The sequence below is a fragment of the Bombus huntii genome, chromosome 3 (assembly GCF_024542735.1).
Source record: "Bombus huntii isolate Logan2020A chromosome 3, iyBomHunt1.1, whole genome shotgun sequence".
In the NCBI taxonomy this organism is placed as follows: domain Eukaryota; kingdom Metazoa; phylum Arthropoda; class Insecta; order Hymenoptera; family Apidae; genus Bombus; species Bombus huntii.
The window spans coordinates 9,951,609-9,969,533 of record NC_066240.1 but is presented as its reverse complement, the minus strand read 5'-3'; the positions used below and the strand labels follow the sequence as shown (position 1 = coordinate 9,969,533).

The window sequence follows — 17,925 nt, the reverse complement described above, 5'->3', positions numbered from 1 at the left end:
TCTCCGTTCATTTTCTCTGGCAAAGTTTCAAGCTCAATAGCAGAAGAAGGCAACGCGATTGTTGACGCACCCGAAGTCGACATACCTCGACATTAAACCGCGAAGCGGGTGGGGATCCCGAAAACCCTTGGATTGTCTGCGCCATGGCCTGAAATAACAATAACGCTATTCAGCGTGGTGGCATTTGACAGTGGGGTCGGAAACAATGAAACAATCAACCCCGTACTACCTCTCTGCGGGGCTTTCGTGGCGGCGAGAAGAGGCCGGAAGTCAACAGTGCCGGACAATACCGGGCGGCGTCTGACTACCGTCCCTAATTAACCAAGTTCCCCAACTTGGGCCGGACTTGACGACCCTTGATGCATAATTATAGCCGCTGCTTGGGAGAATATCGTTTCTACGACGATTCTTGGCCACGTTTGTGTCCCTTACGACCGATCAACGTCCCTGTTACCTAGTTTCCAGACGAATATTCGCACGACCCACTTTGCCAATTGATCCTCTGTCGAAGACATCGTGTATTATTGCTCTGAATTCGTTCTTCGACTTCGATGTTCTACATGTAATATTTGTAAAATTGATTCTTGTTGGATTTTAACATTTATTAATAAGTAATTTTGTTTTACAAAGGTAAATGCGAGTTATATAATTGAAATAAGGTATATAGTAATGAAAATTTTAGGAGTTATGAAACATTGGAAATTAAAGAACAAGAAATACACGATACAGATGATAAAGTTTAGTTGATGTACTCTGATTGTTCTTTAATTATGTTCATAAAAATATTTGCAATTTAATAAATTTCACCTCTATTCTCATAAAAAACGGATAATCTTTAAATAATATAAAGAATTAAAATAGATTAAGAATATAATATAAAAATACTTTGCCTAAAAGAATCGCGACCATGTTCAGAGCTTCGAGTCATCTTTTATGTTAACCCACTATCAGAATTCACAGGATTATCGTCGCCCTATAAAAAGGGAGAACAGGGCGAGGTTGGAACGAAGAAAAAGATGCGACCCTGACGCTATTAACAAACTTCTCACCGCTACCCCTGCATCCATTGCTTTACCACGTTGCATCCCTTTCTCTCTCTTCCTCCTCCTCTGTTTCGCTGCATTTTATTATTCGCATAATCGGATCTGGGACGGCGATAGCGCCGGTGATTTCGGGTTTGTCTACGGTAACGCAGTTGTCGGCCCGACAATGCCACCCCTGAATGCCTCATTGTCTGCCAGGACCGACGCCCACTCAAAACTTCCACTCGCGCCATCGCCGCCCGTCATTTTCCGCAATCAAACGATTCGTGCGATGCGCTCGAGCTCCCACTCACGCGGTGCTTACAAAAGCGCTTATATAATTTGCAATTAAAATGTCTATCGAGTCGCGTGTCGTCTCCTTCGTATTCTTTAATTTGTTTTCTTCACGTTCAAATGTCGTCCGAATTTTTTGGAGCTAAGAGAGTTTTGGAAAAAGGTGTGGCATCACGGAGTAGTGATTTACACACTGAAGGATGAAAGTTAAACATTTCTAATTTCTCTTATAGATAGTGAGCTCGCTGTCTTTTCCGTTGTGAACTGGTTATGGCAGGTATAAGGTAAGCCAGATTTATGAGAAAACGATGGTGTCCATGTATTTATGGATTTAAAGGTAAAATATCCAAAGTATACTTTATAATATTTAATGGGATAAAACAAATCTCTATTTGCTTCTTTTCCTGATATTATTTCTTTAATCATATTCGTACAAATATTTGCATAAATAACTGTCCATAGTTTATTTATGGATCTGTAAGAAGTTGCTTGAATATTTTAATCTTCTCCTTCAGCGTGGATCTTCATTTGTCTAAATACTTTGTAATAGCATCATGTGTGGACTTTGTGTTTGTGAATTTTTTGAAGATTATTTTCGCACACTAACAAAGAGTGGATACTTTTAATAAAATTAATGTTAACTTTTGTTAAGATCAAAATATAATTTACATATAAACAAGAAAATTAAAATCCGTTACTTTCATAAATTTAGCAGTTATAACTTTGAAACAGCCCTTTATTAACATGTTTTCCATGTTTTTCATTTTCCATTTTATTGTAATTATTTTTATATAATATATTTAAGTACACGTTAGAAACTGGATACTAACACTAGTATTAAAGCTTATTCGATATAACACACTTCCTACTTAATCCCTTACCTCTTTTCATCATTAAAACAACCATTTCATCTCTAATTTTTTGCCATTTTACAAAAGTGGTCGAAGAACGTAAAATCGACTTCCTTGGAAAAATCCATCGTGGTCTGGTGTTTCTCTGCTAGAAACTAGAGGAGGACGTCTTCTCCGCTAGGAGAAGTTTTCCACGGCGGCGTGCAAAGGGGTGAAAAGGGGGAAAGGGTGGATTGGGGCGTCGACTACTGGCTGGCCAAAGGAGTCTAGGCGCCTCTCCATTAGTATGCGCGGAAGTGCTGCTCGCTCGATTGTGGGAGGTATTGTCGGGGAAGAATGTCCTCGTTGCCGAGGCTCTGTACCGGCAGAGGCTGCCTTTGCCGTAAGGAGGCACGAATCCAAGTCAAATGTAATCACTTTCGAATCGGAACACCCACCGTGCATTTCGAGTCTACGTCGGTTCTTCGGGCTTCCGGTCGTTCCTCGTGCCCTCCTTCAGATTTTAAACGTCCACATTTTCGATCGAACTACTTCTATTCGTGTTCGTGTCCTTTCGAAGCTACAAAGTCATGAATTTCTCTAAGAATTATTTCGATAACGGAGAAATGATACTAACTATTGATGAATTGGAAATACATATGTTGATTACTTGGTAAGGTATTGTGATATTAGAACTTGTAAGTTACAGTTATAAAAGAACACACGTTTAAAGTATAATCATGTTATAGTTACTGAAATATAATTTGAGATATGTATTGTATAATATACTATAACTATAACTTATACGCTCAGGTTTTAATTTATCATTAAATGTAATTAAGTAAAAATAGCGCAAAATGTAAAATAGTGTCTCAAATATCTATTCTCCAAAGAATTGTAACATGTTTTCATTTCATTGTAATTAAAGATTATTCTTTCATTAGTACTAATTTCTAGAAAAATTCACAATTTTATAAATCTTCGAAAATACGGATACAAGAGGAGTACGATTGCAGTCCTATAGTTATATTGACTAAATTGATCAAAACGAAGATTAACAGAATACTTCGCGTTATGTGTTGCATCAGATCAAAATTACGATTAATAATACACTAAGCAGCAATTAAAAAATAATTTCAAGACTTGAACATTTTCAACATATAATTACCACGAATAATTTCATGTATTACTTAATTGAAAACCGATATAGAAAACAATATGCTCGTAGGTTTCACAGAATTCTATTCACAATAAGAAAGAAAGTGGAAAGAATCGCTTTGCTCGCTTCATGGTCGTACGAAGAATTATGGAATCGTGGTTGAATTCGTTGGCGCGAACGGAGACGTCTCTGGCTCTCCATTCTGCTGTTATCTCGCCACGAAGAAAGCGTGATTGCCTTTATGGGGGAAGAAAAGGTCCTTCGCGGTGGCGATAATGTCCTCGCGGCGACGACGGAGGCGTCGCTATCAGAAATAAAACACGACGCAACGGAGGGGAGGATCGAGGGTCGAAGGGGAGGCGTGAAAGTTCCTCCTTCTCGTCCTTTAGATTTTCCCCTACGACGATTCCTCCTTCACATAACCTCCGATTAGTTCTACAAATACGTGGGAGATACGTGTCGATGGTTTCTTGATCGATCCTGGTTACTTTTCACCTTCTGTGTCAAGGACCAGTTCTCAAGCATACACGTAACCATCTGTAATATTTTGGTGAAATGTGGTAATCATGAAACGTGTTGTCAATTAAAAAGTGTGAGATAAGGAGTGTACTGTTCATTGAATAGGTATTTTAAGACTTTGAAATGTAGTAGAAGTTCGATTATTGGAATATTGATTAACAAAACGCATGATTATAGGGATATTAATTAATGAGAAACTTAAGGATGGTTTCTTGCAAGAAACATCGTGAAACAAGAAAAAAAATTCGAAAGAAATAGTTACATTTTTATTTACAAGCTTTTCTTTCTATCTAATATTAATTTTTATAAAGTAACTCGAAATAATTGGTGGTAAAATATTCGATTACCTTGAGCAACGTGTCATGATTAGTTCGAATAATCAAAGTTCTATTGTATTAGAAATTTGAGTATTCCATAAAATGATAGTGCGGGAAAAGTTAAATTAATTTCTTGTATTATAAAAATGCTTAAAGGAAACATGCAAAACGTGATGTTACTGCTATCAAAGAACCTTTTACGCGATTAGGATATAACACAGGCAAGTCAAATGCTTCGGTTAAGATCCAATTTATTTACAAACGTCGCGTTATATTACAGCAAATAATTAACAATGATTACGTGCATATCGCCTGGGGCGTTAACGCAGCCATTTTTTGTGATTAATGGAAAACCCCTACATGATCCTCTATATTTCTCGTCTTTTCTCTCGTTTAACGTTGAAAATGAACGGTAGCCGAGGAACTTATGTAAATATCGAGAAGATATGTTTCTATTTGTTTACAATACGCTTTACATTATATGTACTCTTTTTTTTGTATCGTCGATTCTCTATGATCGTTACGATTTTCTTTTTTCTTCTTTTTTTTTTTTTGTTAACTGTATACAATTTCTAGATGTGGGGAAAGTGTGCGTGGAAATTAGTTTCCATTCTGGTCAGTAGTGAGGCTCGATCGTCATGGTCGAAATTTTTCACCGAAAAATACGTGTCTCGCGCGGCAAAACAAGCGTATAAAATTTTGAATATACGGGTGCGCGTCGATCGCGAAAAATCAGCTGCAATAAAACTGCGTGAACAGGGGGAAGAGGTCAAAGGGGACCAACAACGAATTGAGCAATTCGCGGACAGAATGGCACATCTGCAAACAATTTGCTCGAATTGAACGTTTTATTATTACTGGCCAATTGTTTAAAGCTTCACAGTAATAAATTACAGCTTCGTATATTTCTATGCCATTCGAAAAAGAATGTTCGACACTTTTGCGTCCTGCTTTTATGTAGTTTCTTTTCAGTAGGATTATGAGAGAGATATGATAAACGATACTAGATTACGTATGAACTTCGTTCTTTAAACAAGTTTTTTTTTTAATACTTTTTTAGCTTCGAAACTTTCTATAGTACAAAATTAATTGATAAATACTAAACTGTTAGTTGTACAGTTTGTATGCTGCACATTACTGGACTGCGAATTTTTATGCATACAATTTAAAAAATAAAAGATTTACCTTTAAGGTAGTATAATGAGTACTTTGGATATTTTATATATCTTTTTATATTATGTGTATTCTACATATATATGCATAAATATCCATAGTCTATTTATTATAAACTCTTTCGTCAATATTTTCTAAACGAAACAAACAAAACAACAATAGAACTGCGAATAACATAAGAAATACAACAGTAATAACCAGGATCCTCTTGCACAATAAATATTAGTAAATCAACAAGTTATAAGTTATGAGTCAATAATTTCCTTTCTAAAATTTTACATTAAATAGAACAATTAGATAACGTATACCTCCTCAAATTCCATTTGCTTTATTAACAAACGTGTTAGTATTGCACAGGAATATATATTGACACCGACATCTTGTGATTTATGCAATTTCGCTAATAATATCAATTTAATTGTGCAAAAGGATCTCGAAAGGATCACAAGATTTCAAAATCTTTATGATAGCTAAAAGAAGACGTAAAAATAAATTCATATCGTCGATTCACTTACCAATCTCTCCCTCACAATCACCACCAACCGGCGATCTAGCAATTACAAGGTTGCTAAAAAAGGAAATTAACGAATAACAGAAACAGAAAAGGAAAATGAGAAAGACACAGGGAAAATATCAGGGAGTTGCAGTATCAATGCGCGACGCAATAAAATCATCTCGTGAGGAGACGGGGGGGGGGGTGGTATAACGCGTATACAGGTCCGCTGTGTCGCATCTACGTTAGCATTCAGAATGTTTGGCTTATTTCGCATGGCCGCGCCCTAAAGAAGAGATTTGCCTCTGCTCGAAGAGGGTTTTATTTTTTTCCTACCTCTCTTCGCTCGTATGGGGGCTCTTTTCTGTCCTCCCGTGGCGCTTTGGGCTCGCGTGTGCGGTAATATGTGCCACCGAGAGGGTTGGTTATCTCATCAAAATTGGACTCTTCTCTGGCATCCCTGTACACGCTTTGCCAGAAAGGACCCTTTCGCTTCTCTCTTTGTAGGATTTTGGCCGTGGCGAGTTATCGATTCGGCTTTGGTATCCACCGTCGAGTCGCATAACGAATTCTCATCGAAAAGTTCGACTCGTTCCGTCTCCCTAGCGAAAAAGCTGCAACTCCCAAGAGTAAGATCACTCGTGGACATTGTGGAACATCACTGGGATGATGTGGTATTTCTCGAGGTCTCCAACCAAGTTCTAGGATTTCCTCTCAACGAGATATCATATATACAATCGTAAAAAACAGGTTAAGTAGGCTGTTGGAATTATCACACAACGCAACAGGTTACGAACGATCGACGACCTTCGTGGTTCATCTTTCATACCTTTTTCTATACAGCCCTCCTTCGTCAAAATATCCTATCTAGTATTTTTGAAGATATGCAGCGGATACGGAAGGTATTTACATGTCATCGTATTTATTATAGCATTTACATAACAATTAATTAGGTTCAAATATGAACCCAATTAGTATTTCCATATGTTTTTATCTTTTAACAATATGTTATATTACACATGCTCTTACGAAATAGTGACTAAGTATTTTCGATTGAACGAAGAAAACTAAAGATAGAACAAAGTACACCATTCAACTTCAGTTTTCTTCAGTTTCAAGGTGGTAGATAAGACATTTTAACTAAGGAGGAGAGTATAAGATTCTATAAATGTAAATCTCCGATTCGTAAAAGAGTCACTTTTCCAATGAAAAGTCCCGTTTACATCATATACACAATTGATAACTTTCTTTCGTCATCGTTTACATAACAGATTATGGACCTTCGATCGACAGTTTTCAATCGAATCTTTTTAGAAGCCATTCATCTCCCTGGGCATCAATGATCACTGTACATTTCCAATATGAATGCCCCTCGACCTGGCCATCACGGAGTTTCTCTGTTCTTCTTGTAATTGAACCTCGTCGTCCTTTGGCGGTACGTTTAAATTCGTCACCGTGGTCTGAGGAATGGGCGATAACATCGGTGGTACCCTCCACCAGTCAGTGCTTGGCCATCCAGGTGGTACCAGGTTCCCCCGGAAGTTTAGGTCCGGGAGAACCGGAAGCGGTCTTCATATGACGTGGCCGCGATGACTTCCCAAATTTGAACTGGACGACGTCAGATTTTGAACCGAAAACGCGCTCTCCACTTTTGTCGTTGCGGTCGACGTCGTCGTTGGAACACTATTAACAGCTTTTTCTGTCTGATCAGTAGGTGACGAAGAAGAAGATGAAGAAAATCTATCTTGAGACCTGTCTTCCTGGTGCCTGTCGACCGATGACAAGTACGTATCTTCTTCAAGTTTTCTATATCGAGCTTCTTCCCTGCTAGAGTCTCTGTCCGAAGGAAATCCATCCTCTTCTGGCTTACCTGGACTAGGAAAAGGCCTTTCTTCTAATTTGGTGGGCAAGTACGGCCTCTTTGGATCTTTAGGTGGACTTGGACAGCCACAATTGGGTTGGAGACAGGTTGCTGTTGATAATCCCGGCCAGGACATGGTTTGATGGCTCGAATAAAAGGTGCTGCCTCCGTAGAGTGCTTGAAGCGCCAAATCTGCGGCCAATTTGCCACCGTTGAACTCTTCTCCAAGTTTGTGTTGTATAGGATATAGGGGGTATGGAAATGGCGGGAAGAAACGGGGGATCTTGAGATCCTCGTGGCTCATCAACGTGTGGTGCGATGGTGGTGCCAAAGGTGGCAAGAGGCTTCTCGATATATTGCCTAAGGTCTCACCCGAGGACATCAGGGGTGATATCGAGAAACCGAATTTGTTCTCTTTCTTTACTAAAGATTTCGGCTTCCTGCGTGGCCGGTACTTGTAGTCTGGGTGCTCTTTCATGTGGAGGGCTCTGCAAGGAAAATGTTTTTCTGTGTTACAATATTAAACGTTTGATAGAAGATTATAATTAAAACGAAGTTTCAATAGAATATTATAATTAAATACAGAATAGACAGGTACGCGATATCCACGATATATTTGAAGAATGTCTGTTTCCTTATTGAAGTGACCATGTGTTTTTTTACAAATGATAGATTTAATGTCTGATTAAGGAACATTAATATAAGATCTAGGTCAACCTACACAACAATTTACTAATTAATGATAAGTAATAATTATTTAACTTAGTATTTATTGATAATTTGTTATGATTTATTAACGACGATTAAGTCAAGAAGAATGAAACGTTCATTTGATTTTTTCGTTACATGAAATTTTAAGATATTTCTAGCTATCGTAAATCTACCGCTAAACCTGCTATCGCTAGGTTGTAAGGGAGGCTTGTGTTCGAGCGTTTCAGGGGTGGCCTAATTGAATAGTTTTGCCACGGCGAACGCGATAGTTCTTCGAAGGGCCGAAGGCATAATCTCTGGCACCGCTGGTTGAACGAAAACGCTTGCAAGATTCTAGGAATTTTCACGAATCTTTCATAACGAAGAAACGCGTTTAGAACGTAACAGAAACATTCGTTCAAACAACGTAGATTTAATTAATCGAAGTCGATATTAATTTGAGCAAAAGCACTTTCGACAAATATTTTTCTAATGTATATTTAAAAATATATATAAATAATTTAAGTAAGTGCATCGTATCTCGATAAAATACAGATTATTTTCCAAGTTTACCAAGAAAAATCAGTCTGTACAGTTTTAAACAATGATGTTGCCCTCTATCAATCTTCGATAATCCAAGGTGTCGCGTTATCGCTGGAAGAATCGCGCGAGACGAGATGAGACACTCGAGAATTCGGTAAACTTTGCTCTCGACACCGTTATCCGTACAAAGGAACGTATTATCGTGGTACTAGAACACGATACGGGACACCATGGGTATTTGCAGCTAATATCTTGTACACACACCCCGGCTGAAGGCGCAGTCGACGCCACGTTTGTGTCGACAGGCTGGTAAAAGTGAGGGGAGGAAGGGAAGAGTCAGAACCCCGTGGTATCTCCGTCACATAATACTCCATTATGTACCCAAGAGGCGCACAAACGCAGTCCTTATTTATGCTTCGCCTCACGGAGATAAAAGAAAGCGAGCGAGATAGGTGTTTCACGGGCGGGAACTCTTTTTTACGTGCCTAGAGTTTCGCGTTGGGGAATCCTGCCGGAAAACGCGCGCACAATCACAACCACTCGAATTACTTCGACCATCTCGCCAGGGGTTTTTAGTACTTTTCAGCATCGATATGTTCTATTTTCTATACAATGTCTGGCGAAAATATTTGAACACATATAGACACCTTTTATGAATATATTGTGTGTGTTATATAAAATATTTTGAAATATCATGAATACCGTGATGAGATACGACTGTCATGGTAAAATTTTAAAGGAATCTAGGAACGCAGATATATGCATCAGTTACATGGATTTACTGTAAATATAAGCTTGGTAGAAAATTAATCTCATATCATTTATATATTATGTAAAATATTTGTTTTAAATCTACGAATATATAAATCTTTAGGTACTGTAGTATGTGATGAATTTATCAGGACATTTTACACAATTTCGACATCGATCTTCCTCTCCTAGCATTTATTTACTAAATAGACGAATAAAATGATTGTAATAAAGGAAATAAATAAAATGATGAAATTTTTAACTTTCCAATTCAATGATATATTAATACAATACTGGAAATAAATCCAAATTCATCTTATTTTTGCAAGACAAGTGTCGTCATATTTCTATATTTTCTATATTTCGAGTGTATCATCGATTCTCGGGATCGAACGATAGGAATAACGAGGGAAGTCAGGCTGCACATTGGCAAAACCGATGGTTCGTATCGGCGTGGTCGAAAACGAACCACGAGGTGTATAACGGTGGAGAATTTTCCAACTCGCGAACGAAATCCGAAATTTCGGTTCCTCGCGGCGAGAGTGACGCAGCGGAATAATAATTCCGGGACAATGTGTCCCGGCAGATAGCACAAAGCGTAAATCAGCATAAACATCGGTAAAGCCCCGCCGACAATAATTCAGCATAAATGCATAAACATCGGGCGTAATCTTTACAATTCGCTTGGAGCCCTCTACCACCACCATCACACAGGGAAAATAGCACACCGCCAGAGCTAGCAGGGAGAGGGTGTGACCACACACCACTTCCAACCGTGCGATAAACAACGCGTTATATCATATCGGTGGACATAAGCCGCGCGGTAGTTGCGCTCGCGGCTGCCGCAACAAGAAACAATAACAATTAGTCACGATTGTCCTCTGGTGGCCTAGCGAATGTCGTTAGTGTAACGATTCGTCATAAATGTCATTGTGCTGCCAACGATCGACGGACTTTCTCGATGCCCTCGTGACGGTCTTCTCGTGACCCGTGTAACTGAATATTGGTAGTCGATGTGACCGATTATTGTTGGATAAATTGGTCCATGTTATATACCTTTTGATAATTATTGCAATATGTAAAAAGTTGTTTGATCTTGTTTTCCATATTTCTCGGTTACGTCTATCCTAAAGGGGGATGGTTTTGATTATGATAGCGATAGCGAGGCGAATCAGGAAGGTTGAGTTTATTTACACTGACCTTTTCGTATATAGAAAACTAAATATGGAAAAGTGTACCAAATATTCAAGCTGAAGTATTCATTATTATATTTGCATGGTAAAAGAAACATTTCATTTTTTGAATTGAGTTCAACAATATACGAATTTGCATCGACATATTTTCAAAATGTTGGATATGGCGAAGAAACGCGTGTTTAGCTCGGAAACCAGATAATACGAAAACAATTTTGATAAAACAGGATTGATCGATGATATATTGAATTTTAAAACAGCTTCTTTGTAAAAAATTGGAAATTTGTTTCTCGTATTCTTCTCCTTTAGTCTCCATTCTATCTACGTCAGTTTTTATAATTAACTCTAACATCGTTCGCAGAAAACCCACCAACCATATAAAAAATCTTCAAAATCTCGTTGCCTATCGCCTATCCCCTAACCTTCCCCATTTCACCTTACATCGTTGATCGACGCAACTGACTCTAACTCACCAATTCTTTACCACCGTTTCGATGCAGCATTTTCACTCTCGCCGCTTTCCTTCTCGGTTTCCTCGGTGCGCGACCGAGAACGGGGTAGACAGAGCGTCTGTAGGAGCTGGGAGAAAAGAGGGTTGAGGAGGAGGGTATCGTAGGACAGGCAGCAGCAGTGGCAGCACGGCACAGCCAACGAACAGCAAGCGAGGGGGTGAGACCAGGGGCGGCGGAGAGGGTAGGGGCCGGCAGAGGAGCCGCGCAAATCCTTTTAAATCCACACAATTGCGACAATGGGGCTTTATTTGTTATCTCGGGGGCCACATTGTGAGTCGCCGTGAACGAACGGACAGATTACGTCGGGCCAGTGACGGCTTGGCTCCAGGGGAACCCGTTCCTACCAGGAACCTGGCTCCAGGGGAACGACTTTTATAGGGCCCTCTCCTCTTTATTTTACGACCGTTCCTCCCTCTCTTGGCAACCCTCCCCCGCGGGCCAACCCCTCTCGTTTTTGCACACTACCGTTACCAGAATCGTCAGCGACGCCGTCATCCGCCAGAAAAGCGGATTCGCCGTTACACGTCTCTGCTCGAAATTTTCCTCCCCTGACTCTCTGTATCTTTACCTGAGAAATGTTTTCGCGGGTAGAATGAATATTGAGGCTCCCTCAAGTCGATTTTACAGACTTCCAGTGGGGATGGTTGTTAGTTTGTTTCAGTGGATTTGTTTCTTTTTGAGATGGGATGTGGTGGAAGAATATATGGTAATCTCTACGAATAATTTACTTACGATCTAAGTAGTAATATTACAAAATTGGTAAGTAAAAAATATAGGTTATAGGCTTGCATTGTATAAGCGGTTTTCATGTTGAACAGAACGATCAAAATTAATTTGTTTCGTCATCAAACTTGTGAGATGGCTTGCAAAATTTCGCTAACAATACCAACTCAATCGTTGCAGAAGAGTCATACTTATCCCCAAATTTTTGTTTCTCAATCTCATTCTCATCTCAACAATCAAAAGAACTTTTAACCCTTAAAGAATATCATGAGTGAAAGTTTATCACAATATGCTTTTGTTTTTAATTAGGAAACTGATAAAGCTAAGCAATTGGAATTAAATATTTTGTTATTAGTGAACACTAGATGAAGAGTAGAAGAACATCAAGCGTTAATGTTTTAATGCTCCTGAAAAACACATACCTCAATAATAATTCCATCACATTTTTTTAAACTCGAATAATTTTTCAATGATAGGAAAATAGGATTGCGTTGAGAATAAATAAAAAGACAGCATGTTTGGTAACAAATACTGGTTAATGAATATATAGGTCTTGTTTTGATGTTTTATGTTTTAGGATCATATTATGTGGAATAGAATTTTTTCTGAAATATATATAATACATATAGTTTTCAGTTTGAAAATTTTATGCGCACATCTCTTTGAAAACTCGAACGGATTGTTTGCGAATAAAAGATGATTGCAAAACAATGAAGACACATTTGTCCACTTTTGAAAAAAATTTCAGTAGCGTCTGTTAGGCGGGACAATATTTTTCATTCGGCAATTGAAAAAGGCAATATTCGATACCGTGAAAAAAGGAATCGAATCACAACTGACACGGACTGTGCGTCAGTGCGAAACTTCATAATTCCTTTTGTTGGACTCGATCATGGTCATCGACAGAAAAGCGGATTCCATGTTACATTCCGTTGATAGAATTCACTACCGAGTCGATTGATTCTTCTTTCTTCTACCCTTTCTATATATTTTTTATTTTTCTTTCTTTTCAAAACCGATCTATCCCGAACGAAAAAAGAGGGGAAAAGTGAATACTTGGCAATTGAAAGTGAATCGACAATTTAGGAAGAACCGACTTTATTATTCTATTATTTATTTTACGAGCATCATCGCCGCGCCGATTATATTCAACCCCAGCCGCCTCCTATCAATTCGCTGTCCCGACAATTTTTGCTTTGAAAAACCCTGACAGACCTCGATTCTGTCATCGACAGTTCGCGCATCGTACTTTTAAATTAATCCTTCTTTCGTCGTGTTCTCTCGATCTCCGCTATATTTATTGTCTTGTTGTTCTTTGTCTGAGTTCCTTCGTTTCCATTTCTTTTAGAAATGCCCAAAATCAAGTGCCCAAAAGAATTTCTCTTTTGAAGAACGATTACTTCATGCTTTTTTTAAAACCAGTAGTAACCGAAAGAAAGTAGGGAAAGTTAAAATTTAACGTAACACATTCGAAATACACAAAATAGTATCCAATATTTCTTTAAGGTATTGAATAAGTTATAGCTGACTATATAGAATATTATGTTTAAAGTAGCAATTATTCCCCCATTAATTCCCCTCGATAGCGTGAAGAATGAAACAGAAATGATAAAAATGTCGTTCGATCGTGAAATCTCTCCGACCTGTTCATCGTACGGCGAGCTAAATAAACTCATAACAATGATTAAATATTCAGGGTCGGTAATAAAGAGGCCGTCCCCTCCACCTCCATAAATACCACTTCGTTCACCCTATTCCACCCCTTGGCTTAGCGCAGCACACCCTTAGCTTTAGCAACAATGTACCGTATTATGAACTACGAGATCCCCCTTCCTCGTTTTTCATCCTCTTCACAGTTATTGCAGATACGCCTCGATGCGATAATTTTGTTCGGCCACTCGTGACTAAAGAGCAATTAGCACGCAAAAGAAAAATCTTCGATATTGATTGAAGATGATACGAAACGAACTTTCTATTTCATATTCTTTCAAAAAAACATTTCGATTCACAAACCACAAAAATTGGTGTTTATAGAAACTGATCGATATTTTTTTAAATACTTTTAGAGAACTTAGGAAGATTTTTACAATTTTTGCTTTATTAAGAAAAAATTTTTGTATTTTAATGATAAATTTTATAACATTTATGATGCGTATTATAATCTAGTAGATTTTGTAACTTTGGCAAATAAAATAGTTCGAATAGTACATAGAAAAATTATAATGTTTGGTCTTTTTATAAGAAATTTCGTAATATTTATCGGGGAATGATACAATGTACGTATTTTTGTGAACTTGTGTAAAAAAATTTGTGCAAAGTGATGGCGAATTATGTAGATGTTTAAATTATCGATAGTGAGCAAGGATTGAATCGGAAAATATATACGTTGACTCAGATGCGTGACCCCACGTGGAAATTTGGAGTTGCACATGTGGCAAGAATGTGTGTTGTGCGTGTCGAGTCTTCAGAAGCGTGTAAAAAGTAGCGAACATCACGCGACGGGTACTCTTGTATTTTCTCAATCTCTACATTATATTATTAAGCATTAATTTTATTATTATGTAAAAAACATATCGGATTCTTATTTTAAGATTCCATTCTACATTTATAATGCACAGCATGGTTGAGTAAATTTTGTATTTTAATAAATAAATAAAATAATATTTGATCAATTTCGTGATTTCCTTTCAGGATCTCGAAATTTACAGATACAGACGTTACTTTTTTATGGAATATTTAATAAAATTGCGATACTCACCTTAATCTTTTAGCTTCGTCGATGAAAGGTCGCTTTTCACTTTCGCTGAGCAGTTTCCATTCGGCGCCAAGCCTCTTCGATATCTCAGAATTGTGCATCTTCGGATTTTCCTGGGCCATTTTCCGTCGCTGTCCCCGTGACCACACCATAAACGCGTTCATCGGACGTTTGATATGCTCGTTGTGAAGCGTTTTCGATGACATCTCGACCGTTATTCTGATTTACGATCTACAATTATTTTCGATCAATTCCTTCTACAAATTCAATTCCTATCTTCTATCGATATCATTCTTTCACATCTCTTTATCGATAAACAATTTTTTTCTTCACTATTCTTGTCCTTCATCATTGTTCGATGAGTATCGATCTTGACAAATATTGTACACTGCACCTTTCTACAACTTTCGATCACGTGGTCGTCAAAGCTAACAATTTCCACATGCTCAACGACGACTCGATTTCAGTCTTCAAACCACAATTCCAATCAAAATTCTCGCAACAAAACTCTGCTGTCTCAAACTGTCATCAACTTTCTCTTTCAATCTTCTTATGAATCTTCGAGCCAGAATCTTTCTCTTTTTACACTCACCCCCTCTAACCGAATTTCAAAATTCACACGAAAGATGTTCTTCGAATCTGATCGTCGTTCCAGCAGTCACTCACAGAGAGATTCATTCTTCAATGTTATACGAATATGTCTTGTTAAGGCCAGCTCCTTGAATCCTCTCCATTCGATCTGTCCTTGTTCGATTCAATTAAAACTGGTTTCTTCTCGATTGCTCATAAGGAGAGAAACAGCGCACCGACACCAAGTTAACCGTAGGGAAGCTGTGTGATTGATACCGTGACGAGGACTGGTAAGAATCCGTCAGGACCTCTCTGACATCGAGTCTGGGATGAGCCAGGGAGGAATCGGGACCGAGTGGAGTAGCTGGAGTCCCGTGGGACGCGGAGGAGACAAGGATCGGCCAACCAGGGATGTTTCTACTCTCCCACCATGGTCCACGGCTAATGGACAAGTACGATTGGCTCCTTCGTCGACATGGCGGACGGAGGATACAGGCGCGTTCAACAGGTGGAGGTGTGCTTCTTCTCTCTTCGTTTTTTAGCTACGTTTCCTCGTTGTACACGTTGCCAGCCAGCCAGCCAGCCGGGCCATGATTCTCGCTGTGTGTCTGTCACGCAGATTATCGTACTACCGCTTTTCTGACCTCTTTGGTCGACGTCGATGGTCAGCTTGCATCCGGTCGACATCGACTCTTTTAAATAATCGCGAGCTGAATTGATTTTCACGGTCGTAAGTAGAACAGGACCGTCACAAGTCAGACGTAACGCGTTACGCGCATCTCTGACAATGAGATTCGTGGTGTCTGAAGGATCTAAGGAGGATTTGTGTATTATCTATTATTTTATGCATTTTTACACTTCTAAATTTCCCGTAACTAGTAATGAATAAAGTAATGAATGAACCTTTCATAGATTCGATACTTTGCTATATCGGTATTTTATATTATTTGACATTTCATTTTATAGACATTAGTATTTTATCTTATTTGGTATTCTATTGTTTTAATATTTATACTTTCTATTATGTGAAAAGTTGTTATTTATATGCATATTAAATAGTGACTGAACAGTTGAATAACAGTCAGACAACATTTACGCAATTATTGGACAAATTAAATTTATATATATCATATCTATAAAATATCGCATAATAAAATGTAATGACATTTATATATCTGATATATCATCATAACAATTTGTTATTCAATTTTAAATTAAAAAGAACAGTTGTTTCATATAATAGGAATTAGATATCCAGTAACGATAGATATTGTTTCCTGCGATAAAAATGCATATCTAGTTTTAAATAAATCTATCGGGTACATGTGACAATACACCATCAATCATCCACGAAACGGACGATACTTCGCCCAGAAATTTTTCCACCGTCATCGACGAACCTCATTAATACACCATCACATGTATTGCAGTGATCACACCATGAACGGAGAATTTTTTCTTTGCTTTGTTCGGCCGTTGTAGAGGCGAAGAGCGAGCGGGCCATTTCTCCAAATAAATGTTATCAGTGTCGGCAATGTCTTGCTGGAAGAAACGGTCGAGGGGGAACGCGGAGCTGAAGACGTCTCTCTAGTGATAAGGCGATAAAGAGAGGAGGTATAAAACGAGACAAGAGGGCTGTGTGTTAGTGGTAACATTTCAGCGAATTCCAACTTTTATAAAGAAACGGCTGTACGGTCGGTGTCATCGAATTTCCGGAAGGTTCCGAAATATTCATCTGACTGGGCTGAAGCAGGGGTGTATTTGTGTCAGGCAGGAGAAAAGTCGACGAGAAAATGAAATAATGAGAAAGATAGAAGAAAAATGGTCGATTTCTAAACGTTAATTTAACTATCTTCGTTATCTTCCTTTTACTTCGAGATTCTGTTCACATCCAATATTCTGCTTATTATTTTTAATATTATTCCTAAGTAGGTTAGTACGATAGTATATGCGAATTTTATCAAAATGTACAAGTTCATGGAAAAATAATAATGGAATCACCAGACAACAAAACCAATATGTGTGACTATTAAAAATATAGCAATAATATTTTACTATTTATTATATATATTATGACATATATTTGTCATTTAAATATCACTGCTTACATTAAAATCCGAAATTTATTAGTAAGAATAACAGAACAAAAATTAGATTCATTATTCATTTCATATTTCCTCTGAAACTTATTATTTTTATTATCGTCTTTCTTGATAAATTGATAGAATACTATATAATTTCCTTTTGCTAGTAATAGGGATAATGAGAGATTAGAAAGGAATTCGCAGTAAAATTTTGCTATGAACAGATGTAGGCGAATCGGATGGCAGTGGAAAAGAGGACGCACGAGCGAGGGTTGAAATTATCGAAGGCAATCAGCTGTTTGTTCTGTTATTAACTCGATCATAAATTCACTACACGATGGTGAATGAATCGCCACGCTCGGCTGTCGTTCTGCCGGCGTTCCTTTATCACCCCTCGTTACACATTCTCCGTTATTCGCAGGGCGTGAACGCGATTT

The 17,925-nt window shown here is 38.1% G+C and overlaps 1 protein-coding gene across 1 annotated transcript; it reads right to left on the bottom strand.

Moving 5' to 3' along the window:
* Window positions 1–4,260: 4,260 nt before the first annotated feature.
* On the bottom strand, window positions 4,261–16,424 carry LOC126878416 (transcription factor Sox-21-B-like). The gene is made up of 2 exons (XM_050641181.1): window positions 14,838–16,424; window positions 4,261–8,156 (listed from the first exon to the last, which is right to left on the bottom strand). The coding sequence occupies exons 1-2, from the start codon at window positions 15,038–15,040 to the stop codon at window positions 7,379–7,381; spliced, it is 981 nt and encodes a 326-aa protein (XP_050497138.1). The 5' UTR covers window positions 15,041–16,424; the 3' UTR covers window positions 4,261–7,378.
* Between the last annotated feature and the right edge of the window lie 1,501 nt (window positions 16,425–17,925).

Coding starts and splice junctions, on each gene's coding strand:
- LOC126878416 (XM_050641181.1), bottom strand. CDS start 15,040: ATGTCATCGAAAACGCTTCACAACGAGCATATCAAACGTCCGATGAAC. Junction 8,157..14,837: donor GACGAAGCTAAAAGATTAAG/GTGAGTATCGCA, acceptor TTTTCCTTGCAG/AGCCCTCCACATGAAAGAGC.